General features: G+C 35.4%; 1 protein-coding gene across 1 annotated transcript; it reads right to left on the bottom strand.

Moving 5' to 3' along the window:
• Positions 1-1160: 1160 nt before the first annotated feature.
• On the bottom strand, positions 1161-4964 carry LOC129918323 (proteasome subunit alpha type-4). Its single transcript, XM_055998803.1, has 4 exons — positions 4824-4964; positions 4588-4630; positions 4364-4526; positions 1161-1900 (listed from the first exon to the last, which is right to left on the bottom strand). Exons 1-4 carry the CDS (start codon positions 4824-4826, stop codon positions 1324-1326), a joined length of 786 nt encoding a protein of 261 aa, XP_055854778.1. The 5' UTR covers positions 4827-4964; the 3' UTR covers positions 1161-1323.
• Between the last annotated feature and the right edge of the window lie 10527 nt (positions 4965-15491).

Raw genomic sequence — 15491 nt, 5'->3', positions numbered from 1 at the left:
TTATATTTATTATCCAAAGATTGGTTTTTAGGATGCATGAATCCATTGCGTTCATGAACCAATCAATACAAAGTACAGAACAATTTTATAAGTATGCCCATTTAGAAGAACTCATTTCAGTGGAAAAGTGAAAGTAAATTTTATCCGGGTGGAATCTTGTTCTCGTGAAACTCTCAATGGGACTGAATAATTTTTCCGACACAGAATATCAAAAGGAGCATTCGACATTCTCGAAGTCTCCTCATTTTTTGATGACGAGGGAGACTCAAGCACTTTTTAAATCAGCCATATTATCAGTTTCACGTGACAAGATTCCATCCGAAAAAAATCGAATTTTCCCTATTGTGAGTTCTTTTTATATTTTTTCCATACAATATGCTAGGTTTTTCTTTTTCTCAATTAAATTTTGATGAAGAACAAAAACCAAGTTTGGCGAAAAATGTTCATACCCTTCGGTCAAAATAAGCAATAGCTTTAAAAATTCCGGGAAAAAAAATTCGGTGGAAAAACTTCTATGTGAAACTCAAAACTATTTTTGAGCAAAATTCCATACACATTTCATTGCACATTTTGTGTGCTGTTTTCTCAATAATTTGGAGTAACGGTTTTTCGGGAAACGAAAGAGCTACTCTTAGCTATTTTTAGTTTTTTTGGTATAGGGTTCGCGAAGATGATTCCAATTTAACTTCTATTTTAGTTCTAATATTCGTTCGAATTTGAAAACGGAAACGAAAATTGAATCCGTACGGATTGAAAACGGTTGTTCTGATTTCCATTCGACTGTTTTGTTTTAGAATACTGTTTTCCGGTAGCAAATTGCTACCGAAACACCTATGAATTCGCAAAATGTGTTCGAATACGGAACATTTAAAATTTAAAAACGGGAGAAAATAGAACTCGAACGGAAAACTTAATTTTCTTTTTGATCGGTACAATTGAGGATATATGGAGCAACTTTTCCGAGTTTTCCGGAAACAATTTTCCGGTTGAAAATTTTCCTGGTTGGTACCGGGGCAGGACAAAAGTGACGGTTCTTACAATCAAGAACCTCCTATAATTTTATGATATATCTACATAATGCTCATATCTTGAACACATTCGCAACTCAAGGTCTTCTCTTTCATAAATTACATTCAAACTGCGCCCAGGAGCAGTATACATTTCTTATTAATTTTATTTTTATTCAAATGCGTTTTGGGAAAACGATATCAAAGCATTACAATAGAATTATTAAAAAAAAAAAAGAAAACAGAAATGTTTTAATGGAAATTCACCCTCATCCCTTAATCCAGACTTTTACACTTTGTGAAATATGTTTGTGGCTTAGGATTTCTGAGCAGCTTGTTTCTCCTTCTTAGCTGCTTCTAATTCAGCTTCAAGTTTCTGATATTTTTGAATCAGAACTTCCACTTCGGCATTTGTGAGAATCTTAATCACAGTTTTGCCATTTACTCGTGTCAGAGTGGCCATTTCAACTTTCTCAGACGTCAACTTGTTAGTGTCTAGAGTTTTACTCAAAACCTTTACAGCCAGATCTTGTGCACTCGACAAAGTAACTTTGTCGTTTTCGCTAAGTTCCTGTTTCAACATTGACACAGCAGCTCCAAAGTTATTTCCAATACAAGTTGCCTTCCAGCCACCATAATTTCCACTGGGATCGGATTGATATAGCTGATAGCCGTAGTGTTTGTCCCAGCCCATGTAAAGAATTGACACACCAAATGGACGCTTGCCTCCGTATTGGGTGTAGGCTTGTTTAATGTCACACAAGTAAGAAACCAACTGTTCGCATGGCATCGACTCGCCATAATTGAATTGGTAACGCTGAGCAATTACTCTCAATTCATTTGTGAGGACATTGGCGTCGGAGGTGATACCAGCAACAGAACATGCCATATCACTACGGATTGTTGAAACAAATTAAATTAGTCAAATTTATTAGTAGTGGAGTAACTTAAGCTAAAAAAAATTGCAATATTAGGGAACCCGGACGAACAGCTACGATTTTGATAATCTTTTTCAAACGTCAGTTATTAAAAATAGATTTTTGTGAACCAAAAAGTTTGTTTTCAAAAATTTTGATTAATTTCATAAAGTAATTAATGCCAAAAGATTGTCTAGGAAATTAAAGGAAAAAAAAATTGTAAAAGCAATTTTCTCACACAAAAAAAATATTTGAACACAACGACAACACCTACAATATGTAAATACATATACGTTTTTAAAAAGCTAGAAGTGTATTCCTATTTGTAAAATTAACATTAAGTAAATTGCATGAATTGTTTTTTTGTAAAACAGGTCCTTAAACTCAGAATTTTGAAAAAAAAATGATTGAAAAAATTTTAACATGCCGTTTTTAAAAATTTTCGATGTAAAATTTGGATTTATTTTTTAAAATTTTTTGGCCATACATAATTATTATGTATGTAAGTTGTTATTTGAAATTATAAAATAAAATGTCAATATGTATTACAGTTTCTAAAAAAAAATTGAACTTATTTTTTTTTAAGTTCAACATTTATTTATTTTTTCTTCACTCAACAGCCTTTGTTGTTGAATGTTAAAAAGCTTAAGTTTTTATCAAAAAATACAATGAAATTGAAGTTATTTTTTTCAAAACTAATATACAGGGTGTCCCACAGTCACCGCCTCAAACAAAAACCATGAATTCCTGAGGTAATTTTAAATCGAAAAACTTAAGAGGTAATTTTCTCGTTTTCCTCCTGTTTTCGAGTTATGACGGTTTTTATGATTTTTGCTCTCTTATCTGGCTTTATCTGCACCAAACTACGTCTGATTCCAAAGATGTCTTTTACAATCAATCAAAAATGTATTACAGTTTTAGTTTGCCTTAAAACTTTTTTTCTGCGGACAACCGTTTCTCCGCAATAAAAAAAACAAGATTATTTTCATAAAAAAGACTGCTTAAAAAAAAATAAACAAACTGAGTGAATTAAAAAAAAAAATTTTAAATACAAAATTAATTTAAGTGAATTAAAATATTTTCTGGGATCTATCTATCTTTTCTTAACCACAAGAGCTCAGAAGTCTTTTTTATGATGAAAAAAAATTATTAAAAAAAAAATAAATAAACTTTGGGAAAACGATAAAATTACCTCTTATTTTTTTCGATTTAAAATGACATCAGGAATCCATGGTTTTCGTTTGGTGCGGTGACTGTGGGACACCCTGTATATAACCTTTTACTCTTAGGAATTCAAAAACTTTTAAAACTCAATTGAAAAAGTCATTTTTAATTTTTTTGAATATCATTTTTTTTTTTCAAAATTCTGAGTTTGAGGACCATTTTTTCAAAACCCCTCATTAAATTTAATGGATATAAATTTTACAGATAAAATTGAACTTCTGGCTTTTTAAAAATGTGTTTTTAAATATTGTAGGTGTTGCCGTTGTGTGTTCAAAATATATTTTTTTGTGTTTGAATATCAATTAGAAAAAAATGCATTTGAAATTAAAAAAACATATTTATTGCAAATAAAAAAAATTTGCATTGAAAAATATTTGCATTGAAAAAAATATTTTATTGCAACTGAAAAATATTTACATTGAAAAGAAAATATTTATTGCAACTAAAAATATTATGCATTAAAAAAAAATGCAAATGAAAAAAAAATTTTATTCAAAATAAAAATATTTTGCATTGAAAAAAAAAAAATGTATTGGAAATAAAAAAATTTCTGCATTGAAAAAAAAAATCAATGCAAAGTTGTGCATTAAATATTTTTTTTAATATTCAATTTTTTTTTTTCAATGCAGAAAATTTTTTATTTTCTTTTACTTTTCTTTTCAATGCAAAATATTTTTATTTGCAGTAAAAATGTTATTTTAAATGCAAATTCTTTTTCATTTCGAATACAATTTTTTTTTATGCAAAATATTTTTAGTTGCAAGAAATATATTTTTTTCAATGCAAATATTTTTCGGTTGCAATAAAAAAATTTTTGTAATGCAAATATTTTTCAGTTAGGTACAATAAATATTTCTTTTTTTTCAATGGAAAAGTTTTTTATTTGATGATTTTACAATCCTGGTTTGAAGTCAGTGAGAAAATTGCATTTATCGCTTAAACGATGGAAGATTGTCCCTTACTCCCATATTTTGTTTTTCCTAAAATTACTTAGAGAATTTTTTAGTATCATTTAATTTATGAAATTTAAGCAAACAAAATTAATTTTAATTTTAAAAAAACAATACGGCAACATCGGCAATTTTTAATCTATAGAGGTTATTTAATTACTGACGTTTGAAAAAAAAAGGACATCAAAATCGGAGCTGTTTTGTCGGGGTTCCCTAATAATTTGCTTCAGTTGTTCCACTAAATTGGTCTAAATTAGAGACTTACTTGTTAAGCTTGTAAATCTTTTCTGAGAAAATAGCGCTGTCAAGAAGCTTGTTGGTGTTACGACGTTCGGCAGCAAGGAGGATACCATCTTCGGCTAAAATGCCAAGACATGTACCAGCATGGGAGATAGCTTCCATCGCATACTCCACTTGGTAGAGGCGACCTAGAAATCATTATCATTGATTAACAAACAAACCGCTTTTTAAATAAATTCAGAAACAAACCTTCTGGGGAAAAGATGGTAGTACGAGAATCATAACGTCGAGCCTATAAAATAGTTTAGTTTAAACAAATTAATATAATTTATTTATTAATAACTTGTAGATGACCAAGCATTTTGATGGACAAAGGAGCATCATAACCTCGTTTAATTTTGCCGACAAGTTTTTGATGTACTTTTTCCATGTTTAATTGTTTCAATAAAAAGGAGTTTTCATGAAAAAATACATATTTAACTTACCATTTTTAAAACAAAGATATGAACAAATAAAAACCGTGTTATTTAAAATATTCTTTTTTAATAAATTTGCAAAACTTTTGCAAACACGGATTTTATAGAAATTTTTAATTTGTCACTGCTGTCAGTGATGGTTGTCAAACATTTAATTTTTTGCCAGTGAAGTTGGTTGAGGTTGAATTTTGTTTAGTACAGAAAAATTGTCAGCCATGGCATTGGGTGGAAACACAATGGTAGAAGTACTAAATTGTTTGTGTTTGGCGGCAAGCTGAGAAGATTTTCGCTTTGATTTAATTTTTGTGCACCTCTAGAAAATAGATAGGCAGTACGTGTGAATCTGTAGTTATGAAAGAAAAGATGATTCCGACCTCTGCTATCATTCTTTTTGTCTACGTTTTTTTAGGTTAAGCTTCTTCTGAGGCATGTTGTACGAGTAAAATTTATTTTCTTAAACGGCCATTTTGATACTGAAGCCCAACTAACATTTCAGCTTCGTTAAAGATATTACAAAAGCTACATTTCAGCTTCTTTTTAACTTTAGTAAGGTTTTTAGGCATGGAAAAAGGAGAACGTTATACAAGTTTGACCCTTTATACGAATATACTTATAAGGTCTTAAGGAAGCTTAAACGAGGCTTTATCGAAGCTCTACCAAAGTTTTGAAATTTGACAGATAGCTTCGGAAAAAGCTTGTATAGCTCTTTAATACATGTTTTATAGAAATTAAAAAAAAAACAACTACAAAAACAAAAAAGAAATTTTCTTTTTCAATTGGTTTTGATTTGATTTTAAAGCCTGGTACGCATCAGTTCGAGATAAATTTTAGCTCTCTTAAAATTATCGAAACATTTTAGCCGAGCTTAAATGTATGCCATACAAATTATCGATAACTTTTGTTTGTGAATTTTATCTCGGCTAAAATTTAGCTCTATCTGCGTACCAGGCTTTTCCGAAAAACAAGCTTTCTTCGGTTTAGTTTTTTAACAGTATTTAAACAATTCCCAACTAAATAAGCCTAGTACGCAGCTGAAGTAAAACGAAATTTTCCATACAAACGAAATTTTCCATACAAAATTTCGTTAACGTAATCATTGTATACACTTCCACTGTATACACTTCCCAACATTATTATAGTGTGACACTTTACAGTGCTGTAAAGAGTATTCATACAATGTTTACAGAGAATTTTCTTCGCACCTATAAGGGCGCTATAAGAGACTCCAGAAAATATGCTTAGAAACATAAAATATTAGCGTTTACTGTTAATTTCTTACCGTAGGTATTATATAGCAGCTTTAAAGTTGCGAATAGCTTTTTGGGTTCAAAGCTCAGAAATTAAATTAGTTACATAATTGAATCATTTTTTTGCAAAACATGATAAGTCCATGATTTTTAATTTTTTAGGAGAAGAAAAAAACGCTCTATTTTCTTTTGATATGCGTAGCAAAATTTTTAAAAAATATATTCTGTAGAACTCTTGCCTAGCTACAAAATACCGTTTCGTTTTTAGTTCTTGGAGCGATAGTTCAAAAGATAAAAAATAAAAACGCTTTTGGACTTATCATACTTTGAAAATAAACGGATGTGAAATTAGTTTTAAAATAGTGTAATGTTTTATTCCGGGTTCACAATAAAACTTATTTCGTTTATTTAATTTCCACTTATCTTTCCGTTCAAATAACAACACACTTTATTTCAACTCAATTTACTTTTATTATTCGCTCAAACAAACACACTTTTAAATCACTTTATTTATTACTAACAATTTCCAACACTTTATTTCACTTCGTACTGCACTCTTTCACTTTATAAATCAAACTGTATCCGGTCGGTGTCCACGCTGCCCTTTTATACCTGAAATTCGGAATTCGAGAATGTCTTCAAAGGTTCTCGTCTTTGCTTCTCGAAGCTTCCTTTCCAAGAGGGGGCGCTTCATACTTCCAGTCCAGTGGGATATTTTGGGATATTCAGCAGTCGAGGGAATTTCTTTGGATGCGTTCAGAGGGTAGTTTCTTGATTACTAAAGGTCCGTTCACATTTCTACCTTGACTGTAGCAGGTAGTGTGTTCAGACTTTTATCTTAAAAGTAGTTCGGTAATTCATCGTTACATTGCCCCCCTCTTAGGATTGTTCGTCCCGAACAACTCCATTGCTTCTTTCACCATTATAACGATGTAAACGGTCACAATGAACTACCTTTAATTTGCCTCTTACCCCTCTCTGTATACGGTAAACCACGTCGTTGATTCTGGTTATTACTGTGTAAGGGCCTTCCCAGTTTTGTTGTAGCTTCGGTGATAGTCCCTTTTGTCGGTGGGGATTGTAAAACCACACAAGTTCTCCTTCTTGAAACCCTGTTGCTGTCGCTCGCGCGTCATATCTTGTTTTCATCCTGTCACTAGACGCTTTTATATTTGTCCTTGTCCGTTGGTGAATATCAGCCAGTGTTTCTTTCAGGTTATCAACATACTCATCTATTTCCTGTGGCTCATTTGGAACACATCCGAATTTTATCTCACTTGGCAGCCGTATTGTAGAACCAAAAAGGACTTCCGATGGTGTATGTCCAGTGGAACTATGTGTTGCACTTCTATAAGCCATCAAGAATAATGGAATATGTCGATCCCAGTCTCGTTGATTATCGTTGACTACTTTTGACAGGTGTTCTTTAAGTGTCCTGTTAAATCGCTCAACCATCCCATCAGATTGTGGATGAAGCGGTGTTGTTCGCGTCTTCTTGATGCCAAGGAGTGAGCAAACCTCTTGAAAAATCTTAGATTCGAAGTTCCTTCCTTGGTCGGAATGAAGTTCCATGGGTACTCCGAACCTGCTCACCCAATGAAAGACAATCTTATCCACAACTGTTTTGGTTTCCTGGTTTGGGATGGCAAATGCCTCAGGCCACTTGCTGAAGTAATCCATCACTACGAGGATATACCGGTTTCCTTTGTTGGTTTCGGGAAAAGGACCTGCCACGTCTATTGCAATCCTCTCAAAAGGTGTGCCCACATTGTACTGATGCATCTTGCTTTGCATTTTTCTAGCTGGTCCTTTGCTAGCGGCACAAGTATCACATTTTCGGCACCACTTTTCAACGTCTTCTCTCATACGTAACCAGTAGAATTGCTGGCGTACCTTTTCCAGCGTCTTGTTGATGCCTAAATGGCCTCCAGAAGTTCCCTCGTGCATCTCTCGGAGAACATCATTAACCTTTGACTGAGGTACGATTAGTTGCATTACATAAGATTTACCATCTGCGGATTCCCACTTACGCCTGAGTAACCCTTCTTGCACATGAAGTGAGTCCCATTGTGCCCAATATGCTTTGAGATTGGGGCTTCGGTCGGAGATGTCGGCCCATTCTGGTTTCTCTTCATGTTCCTTCCATGCAAGGATGGGTTCGATGTCCGAATCTTCCTGTTGGGCCATCCTGAGTTCTTCATTACTCCAGCCGCAAATGGGATCAGCTCTCGTTCTTCTTACAGCGACAACTTCCTTTTCCTCTAGCCGTGTGCAATGCTTGCAGTCTTGCTTGCACGGGCGCCGAGATAATGCGTCTGCATTTGAATGTAGCTTTCCTCTTCGATGTTGAATCTGACATTGATACGTCTGGAGTATCTCGATCCATCTTGCTACTTGACCCTCTGGATTTTTGAAGTTCAAAAGCCAATTTAGTGCACCATGATCTGTGCGAAGAAGGAACTTCTGTCCATAGATGTACTTATGGAAGTGCTTTGTTGCCAATACCAGAGCTAGAAGTTCCCTTCTGGTCACGCAATAGTTTCTTTCTTGTTTCGAGAGTACCTTGCTGAAATAGGCAACGACCTTTTCTTCTCCGTCATGAACTTGCGATAAAACAGGATAGGAAACTCCGAAGTTGATGCTTGTCCTGAGGGGTTGGCCAATTCTTCACAGTGTCAACTTTTTCTGGATCAGTCATTACTCCTTGGGATGAGATGATATGCCCCAAATATTTAACCTCGGTCTTGAAAAGTGCACATTTCTTTGGATTTAACTTAAGATGTGCTTCTCGTAGCCTCTGGAATACAGCCTTTAGGTTTTCACAATGGTCATCAAATGTTTTCCCGTAAACGATGACATCATCCAAATAGACTAGGCAAGATTTCCAGGTTAATCCATTTAAAACGCACTCCATTAAGCGCTTAAAAGTAGCTGGGGCATTACATAGCCCAAACGGCATGACATTGAACTGCCACAGACCATTTCCTGTAGAGAAAGCCGTCTTTTCTCGATCTTCTGGATGGATTTCTACCTGCCAGTAGCCACTCTTCAAGTCCAAAGTCGAAAACCATTGTGCTCCTTCCATTGCATCTAGAGTATCGCTGATTCTTGGCAGTGGGTAGCTGTCTTTCTTCGTCACATCATTCAGTCTGCGGTAGTCGACACAAAATCGAGTGCTTCCATCCTTCTTTTTGACGAGAACTACCGGTGATGCCCAAGGGCTTTTGGAATTTTCGATCAGCCCGTTTTTCTTCATTGTCGATATCATTTCTTCAACTTCACCTTGTTTGGCCAAGGGGAGACGTCTTGCTGGTTGACGAATCGGCCTAGCGTCTCCTGTATCGATTCGATGCTGCACCAGTTGTGTTCGGCCGTATTGCCCGCTGGGTGAAGAGAAGATATCAGCATATTCATGAAGAAGCCTTCCAGCAACATTAAGCTGATGTTGACTCAAGTTGTCTGATTTGAGAATTTGAGTCTTTAGTTTCTCAGAGTTCATAGTCATCTGTGTGTCCATCTCGTTGATCTTAGTTATTGCGGACACAGATTCACATTGCCCAACAACTTCTCCTTTCTTAAGCTTGATTGGGTACGGTTTGATGTTAAGTATCCGTACAGGTACCATGTTGTTCTTTGGTGCCACAAGAGTCTTCCCGATGATGATGTTTTCGGAACTTTGCTCAACTTCTGGTTCAACCATGAGGTATCGATGGCTTCCAAAGTTCCCCTTTAACTTGGTCCACACAAAAACTTCTGAAGAAGGAGGCAGGCACATGTCTTCTTTGATGACAGTTCTAATTGTTGTCGAGTTGTCAGTGCCATAGACCATTGGAATCTCTACATTTCTGTATTTCAGGACTTGATTACCGATATCCAAAATGATTCCATGCTCCTTCATGAAGTCGATTCCAATGATGCACTCGTCACATATATCTGCCACCAAAAACACATGCGAAAACTCTAGTTCTGCCATACGGATCGTAAGACAAACTTCACCGTACACCCTTGCTGCTTCTCCTGTGGCGGTCTTCAGACGGTAGCTGTTGGTGTTATGTAGCCATGTCATCTTCACCAAGTCTCTTCGTACCAGTGCCGGTTTAAGCACTACCGGCGCCCCTGGGCAAGATTGCAAGTGGCGCCTCTAAAAAAAAAATTCGTCTAAAAACAATTTTTTAAAATCACGAAAAAAAGCAATAGCAGATTATGTCTTACCTCTCATATACTTGTTAATGCATTTATTAAAAATGTGCAGTGTATTAACTTAAAAAGGTTAACTTAAAAAAAAAATTTATTATTCATGTCATTTAGGCTCAATTGACAAGACTACCTTTATCTCTGACTTTTTTGTTTAAACACATTTAGAGATTAGGTACAGTTGGTTTTATTTGAACAATATTTTTTAAAAAACTTTTTCAACTAGGTACATTAATGTCGTTTTCGATTGGAATCACTCAATGATTCACTCATTCTGAAATCCAATAAAAAACTTTGAATCGCTTCCACCCAATTCTAAAAGGAGATGGGGCAAAATTATATGGGACCTGGGCCATGAGCGTACATTAATGAGACTAGTCTTAAAATGAAACTGAAGGTTATTTTATTCAATCTATGAATTTTTTTCAAATCGTAAGTCAGGGTCTTGAGATACAAGGCTCCAAAGTTCGTTCTGATAACCCTTACAACTCCCTTTTAAATGCAAATATGTATCATGAGAGCTACAAGAGGTATATTGATGTTTTTGATGTCAAATGAAAGGTTGTTAAGTACTATGTAGTTAAAGACTTTACAAAACGAAGAAAAAAAATCGTTCCAAGAAATATATTTTAAACTTAAACTGAGATAAGAGTGGATTTATCGAAAATCTTCTTTAGTATGTATTTTGTAATCTAGTTTATGTAAACAAGAGTGTAGCCCAGAGTTCTTCACAAGAAATTATAGTTTTTGTGTCTCTCTAACATAATTTGGTCAAATAAACAAGCTTCTAATCCGCATTCTAAAAAATTAAAACAGTTTTATAACTACACCTGTGTGTTGATTGTAAGCATATTTAAATTGAAAATAAATAAATATTTTGAACAAAAATCGATTTTTTTAAATAACATTTTACTTTTCTTTATTTGTTCACCGTTTCTTTGTTTTTGTGTAATATGTTTTTTATATTGTTTAAAAGGCACTAAAACAACCTTTCATTTGACATCAAAAACATCAATATACCACTTGTAGTTCTCATGATATTTGCATATAAAAGGGACAAGAGTTATCAGAACGAACTTTGGAGCCTTGTATCTCAAGACCCTGACTTACGATTTGAAAAAAAATTCATAGATTGAATATACTAACCTTCAGCTTCATTTTGAGACTAGTCTCATTAATGTACGCTCATGGCCCAAAAACGCCCCATCTCCTTTAATATCTGTATTTATAAGTATTTGGTTTGTTCGTTGTGAGCTCTAGGGCACTCTGGGTCGCTCCGAATTCGTTGTCAAGCGTTTTTTGTAGCTCCTTTTTCAACCAGAGTTATTTCCTCTGTGTTCGATGTTCGCTGATGAAACTAAAGCTCTGAGGTGTTCGATGTAAAATGAAAACCCGAGAAACTCTGATTTTTTTCACAGTTAATTGAAATGACTTAGAGTGCCCTGGAGGGGGGAACAACGAACAGACCTATTTTTTTATTCTCACACACAAACGTAGTTTTTATGAGAAATGGAGAAGCTGTCAGTTTTTGGCATTTCTGGATTTTGGGTTTTCGGGATTTTGGGATTGTGGGTTTTCGGGGGATTGGGGACAAAATCCCGAAAACCGAAATCCCGAAAACCCAAAATCCCGAAAACCCCAAATCCCGAAAACCCAAAATCCCGAAAACCCAAAATCCCGAAAACCCAAAATCCCGAAAACCCAGAATCCCGAAAACCCAAAATCCCGAAAACCCAAAATCCCGAAAACCCAGAATCCCGAAAACCCAGAATCCCGAAAACCCAAAACCCCGAATGGGATCCCGAAATCCCGAAAAATTATATAAAATGAAAAATTTGCGCAAATTTTTCATTTTATATAATTTTTCGGGATTTCGGTTTCCAAAACAATACTAAGTGTGAAATTAAGGTGTTATTACGTAAAAAAACAATATAAGTTTATGATTCCGTTAATATCTCTTTTTACATGATTTCAAGTTCTTAGGTATTGTGATTTCAGCAGTGTTTTGTAATGATTGAGTTAAGTTGGAAAATCGTTGAACTAAAATCAAAAGAATTATGAGTTTTAATATTTAACTTATAATAATTGTTTTTAATTGGTTTTAATTTTATGTTTAAGTTAAAATTTCAGTGAAACACAGTTTTGAAGAGTTTTTTATTTTTTCTGTTTTTTTTTCGGGATTTTGGCCTTTCTGGATTTTGGGTTTTCGGGATTTTGGTTTTTCGGGATTTTGGGTTTTCGGGATTCTGGGTTTTCGGGATTTTGGGTTTTCGGGATCTTGGGTTTTCGGGATTTTGGGTTTTCGGGATTTGGGGTTTTCGGGATTTAGGGTTTTCTGGATTTTGGTCTTTCTGGATTTTGGATTTCGGGATTCTGTCCGTCTCCCGTTTTCGGGATTTTGTGTTTTTGGGTTTTCGGAATTTAGGGGTTTCTGGATTTAAGGATTGCTTTAGTCTTTCAAAAGAAATTGGGGCGCCTTGTTCTTCAAAGATGAACGAAGATTTTGGACAGCATTGGCTTCCCGGAAGCCAAATAAATTAACCCAAAATTGGGGGGCGCCTTCATTCTTCAAAAAGTTTAGGACAAACAATACGAGCGCTGTTGAAAATGTAAAATAGAAAAAAATTGGGGCGCCTTTGTGAATGTAAAAAAAAATAAAACATCGATTGGAAAGACTTCGTTATTTATATAACTTTTGTAAAAGTTCGGGGCGCCTGCGGCGCCCCTCAATTCTTGCGCCCCTGGGCGACGGCACAGGCTGCCCCCCCCCTAAAACCGGCTCTGCTTCGTACAATGGAGGCGGTGGCACCGGTGTCAATTGTAGCCACGTGTTGTTTGTTGTTTATGGTCGCCTCCACTGTCAGACTTTTGTTGTCTCGTTTAGTCTGTGAGACTTGAATTGTGGTTCTGGGGCCATCGATACCAGAAACCAGCTTCTGCCTCTCGAAGGTGGTTCTTACTCGTTTCCCGAATGGGAATTCAAGATGAGCATGAGTGTTAGTTGTATCGCTTACCTGTTGTTGGGCAATATTCCTGTTTCCACAGTGTTGGCAAGCAGTTCTTCTTGGTGGCAATCTGCACTGCCGCTGGAGATGTCCGGTCTTGTTACAGTTCCAGCATCGAGCAGCTCCGTCCCTCTGGTTTCTTTGGAATGCGAGTTTTTGACAAGAGCATTCTTCCACTGCAACTTCTCTTACCCGATGAACGCCTTGAGAAGCCTGTTCTGCTGCTTCCATAGTCAGTGCAAACGCTAATGCTTCAGGAAGGGAACGTTTTCCAGCTGTTCGAATTGCTCGCTGAAGATTTATATCAGATACAGCACGTACAAAGGCTTCTGTCGCAAACTGATTGATAATGTCGTCTCCTGCTGTCGGATATGCCAGATGAGCTAACCTTTCAATATCTGCTTGGAGTTGTTGCAGAGTTTCTCCTCTTTTCTGGACTCTTGTATTGAGTTGGACGCGGAAGACTTCCTGCATATGGCCATCTCCAAAGCGTTTTTCAATGACCTGGACAAGAGCGTCAAAGTTACCATTCTTTTCTGGTGGTAAAGTTTGTAACAACTCAGCAGCAGGACCTCTAAGAGCAAGAGTCAGCGCTATACATTTGTCTTCGTCATCCCAGCCATTTGTTGTTGCAGCTGCCTCAAACTGTTTCTTGTAGATCGACCAAGAACTTTGTCCATCAAATGTTGGTGGATGCATTTCCTTCTTCTTTAGGTACTCACCAGAACTTTCTCGGATCTTAATTTTCCGAACCTTGTCAAGTTCCTCAGTAATACTTTGCATTTTAACTTCCATTTTTTCAAATTTGTCATCCACTTTCTCGAACTTTCCTTCTACTTTCTCGAGTTTTTCTTCAACTTTCTCGAACTTTTCTTGAGATTGCTTTTCAACGCATTTGATGGAAGCATCAATAGCAACGAACTTGTTCTCGATCGCGTCAAGCTTACCTTGGATGATGTTTTTCTGTTCATCTAATTTTTCGAGAAGATTCTGTTGTTCACTCTTTTGCTCGGTACGTTGTTTCTCAATTTTTTCGAGAAGATTCTGTTGTTCACTCTTTTGCTCTGTTCGTTGTTGTTCCATTTGTTCTCTTTGTTCATTGCGTTGTGTCTCAATTTGTTCAAGAAGATTTTTCTGTTCATCCTTCTGTTCATTACGTTGTTCTTCCAATTTGGCAAGGAGAACAGCCACCATAGACGACATATCGGAAGTATTACTTACTTGTTCTTCTGTCATTTCAACTTCGAATTGAAATGTATCCAAATTTTCGTTCTTCTGGGTTAAATAATCCTGCAGACGAATAATGAGGTCATTTTTCGATCCAGCAGTAGGAAGACCTCGCTTAGTTAATTCCGCCTTAAGCTCAGTCAAACTTAACTGATTTAATGTTTTACCCATTTTAACTTTTTTTAAAATGCGAGCACTTTTACTTATTTCAAAATGTTTTACACTTTGTTTATTGTTAAAACACACGCGCACTTTTTATTTTATTCGCGAAATTATCTGATTCGCACAAATAAATAAGTTTTATTCCACTTTTCTGACACCAATGTAATGTTTTATTCCGGGTTCACAATAAAACTTATTTCGTTTATTTAATTTCCACTTATCTTTCCGTTCAAATAACAACACACTTTATTTCAACTCAATTTACTTTTATTATTCGCTCAAACAAACACACTTTTAAATCACTTTATTTATTACTAACAATTTCCAACACTTTATTTCACTTCGTACTGCACTCTTTCACTTTATAAATCAAACTGTATCCGGTCGGTGTCCACGCTGCCCTTTTATACCTGAAATTCGGAATTCGAGAATGTCTTCGAAGGTTCTCGTCTTTGCTTCTCGAAGCTTCCTTTCCAAGAGGGGGCGCTTCATACTTCCAGTCCAGTGGGATATTTTGGGATATTCAGCAGTCGAGGGAATTTCTTTGGATGCGTTCAGAGGGTAGTTTCTTGATTACTAAAGGTCCGTTCACATTTCTACCTTGACTGTAGCAGGTAGTGTGTTCAGACTTTTATCTTAAAAGTAGTTCGGTAATTCATCGTTACAATAGATATACAATTTTGCTTTTAGCCCCAGTCTATCAAACAATTGTATTTCAGATTAAAATACAAGTAGCTTTAAACTTAAGATTTTCAATCATTAGTCGAATATAGCATTTACACAAAAAGAAGCTGTTGTTTATTTTCAAAATATAAAAAAAAAGATGATAAGTCCGGGACTTA

Source organism: Episyrphus balteatus, chromosome 1 (assembly GCF_945859705.1).
Source record: "Episyrphus balteatus chromosome 1, idEpiBalt1.1, whole genome shotgun sequence".
In the NCBI taxonomy this organism is placed as follows: Eukaryota; Metazoa; Arthropoda; class Insecta; order Diptera; family Syrphidae; genus Episyrphus; species Episyrphus balteatus.
This window is presented reverse-complemented; position numbering and strand designations above follow the sequence as displayed.

Excerpts from the sequence above, each read along its gene's own strand:
- LOC129918323 (XM_055998803.1), bottom strand. Across the intron at positions 4,527-4,587 it reads TACCATCTTTTCCCCAGAAG|GTCGCCTCTACCAAGTGGAG; the intron begins GTTTGTTTCTGA and ends AATGATTTCTAG. Across the intron at positions 1,901-4,363 it reads AAGATTTACAAGCTTAACAA|TGATATGGCATGTTCTGTTG; the intron begins GTAAGTCTCTAA and ends AACAATCCGTAG.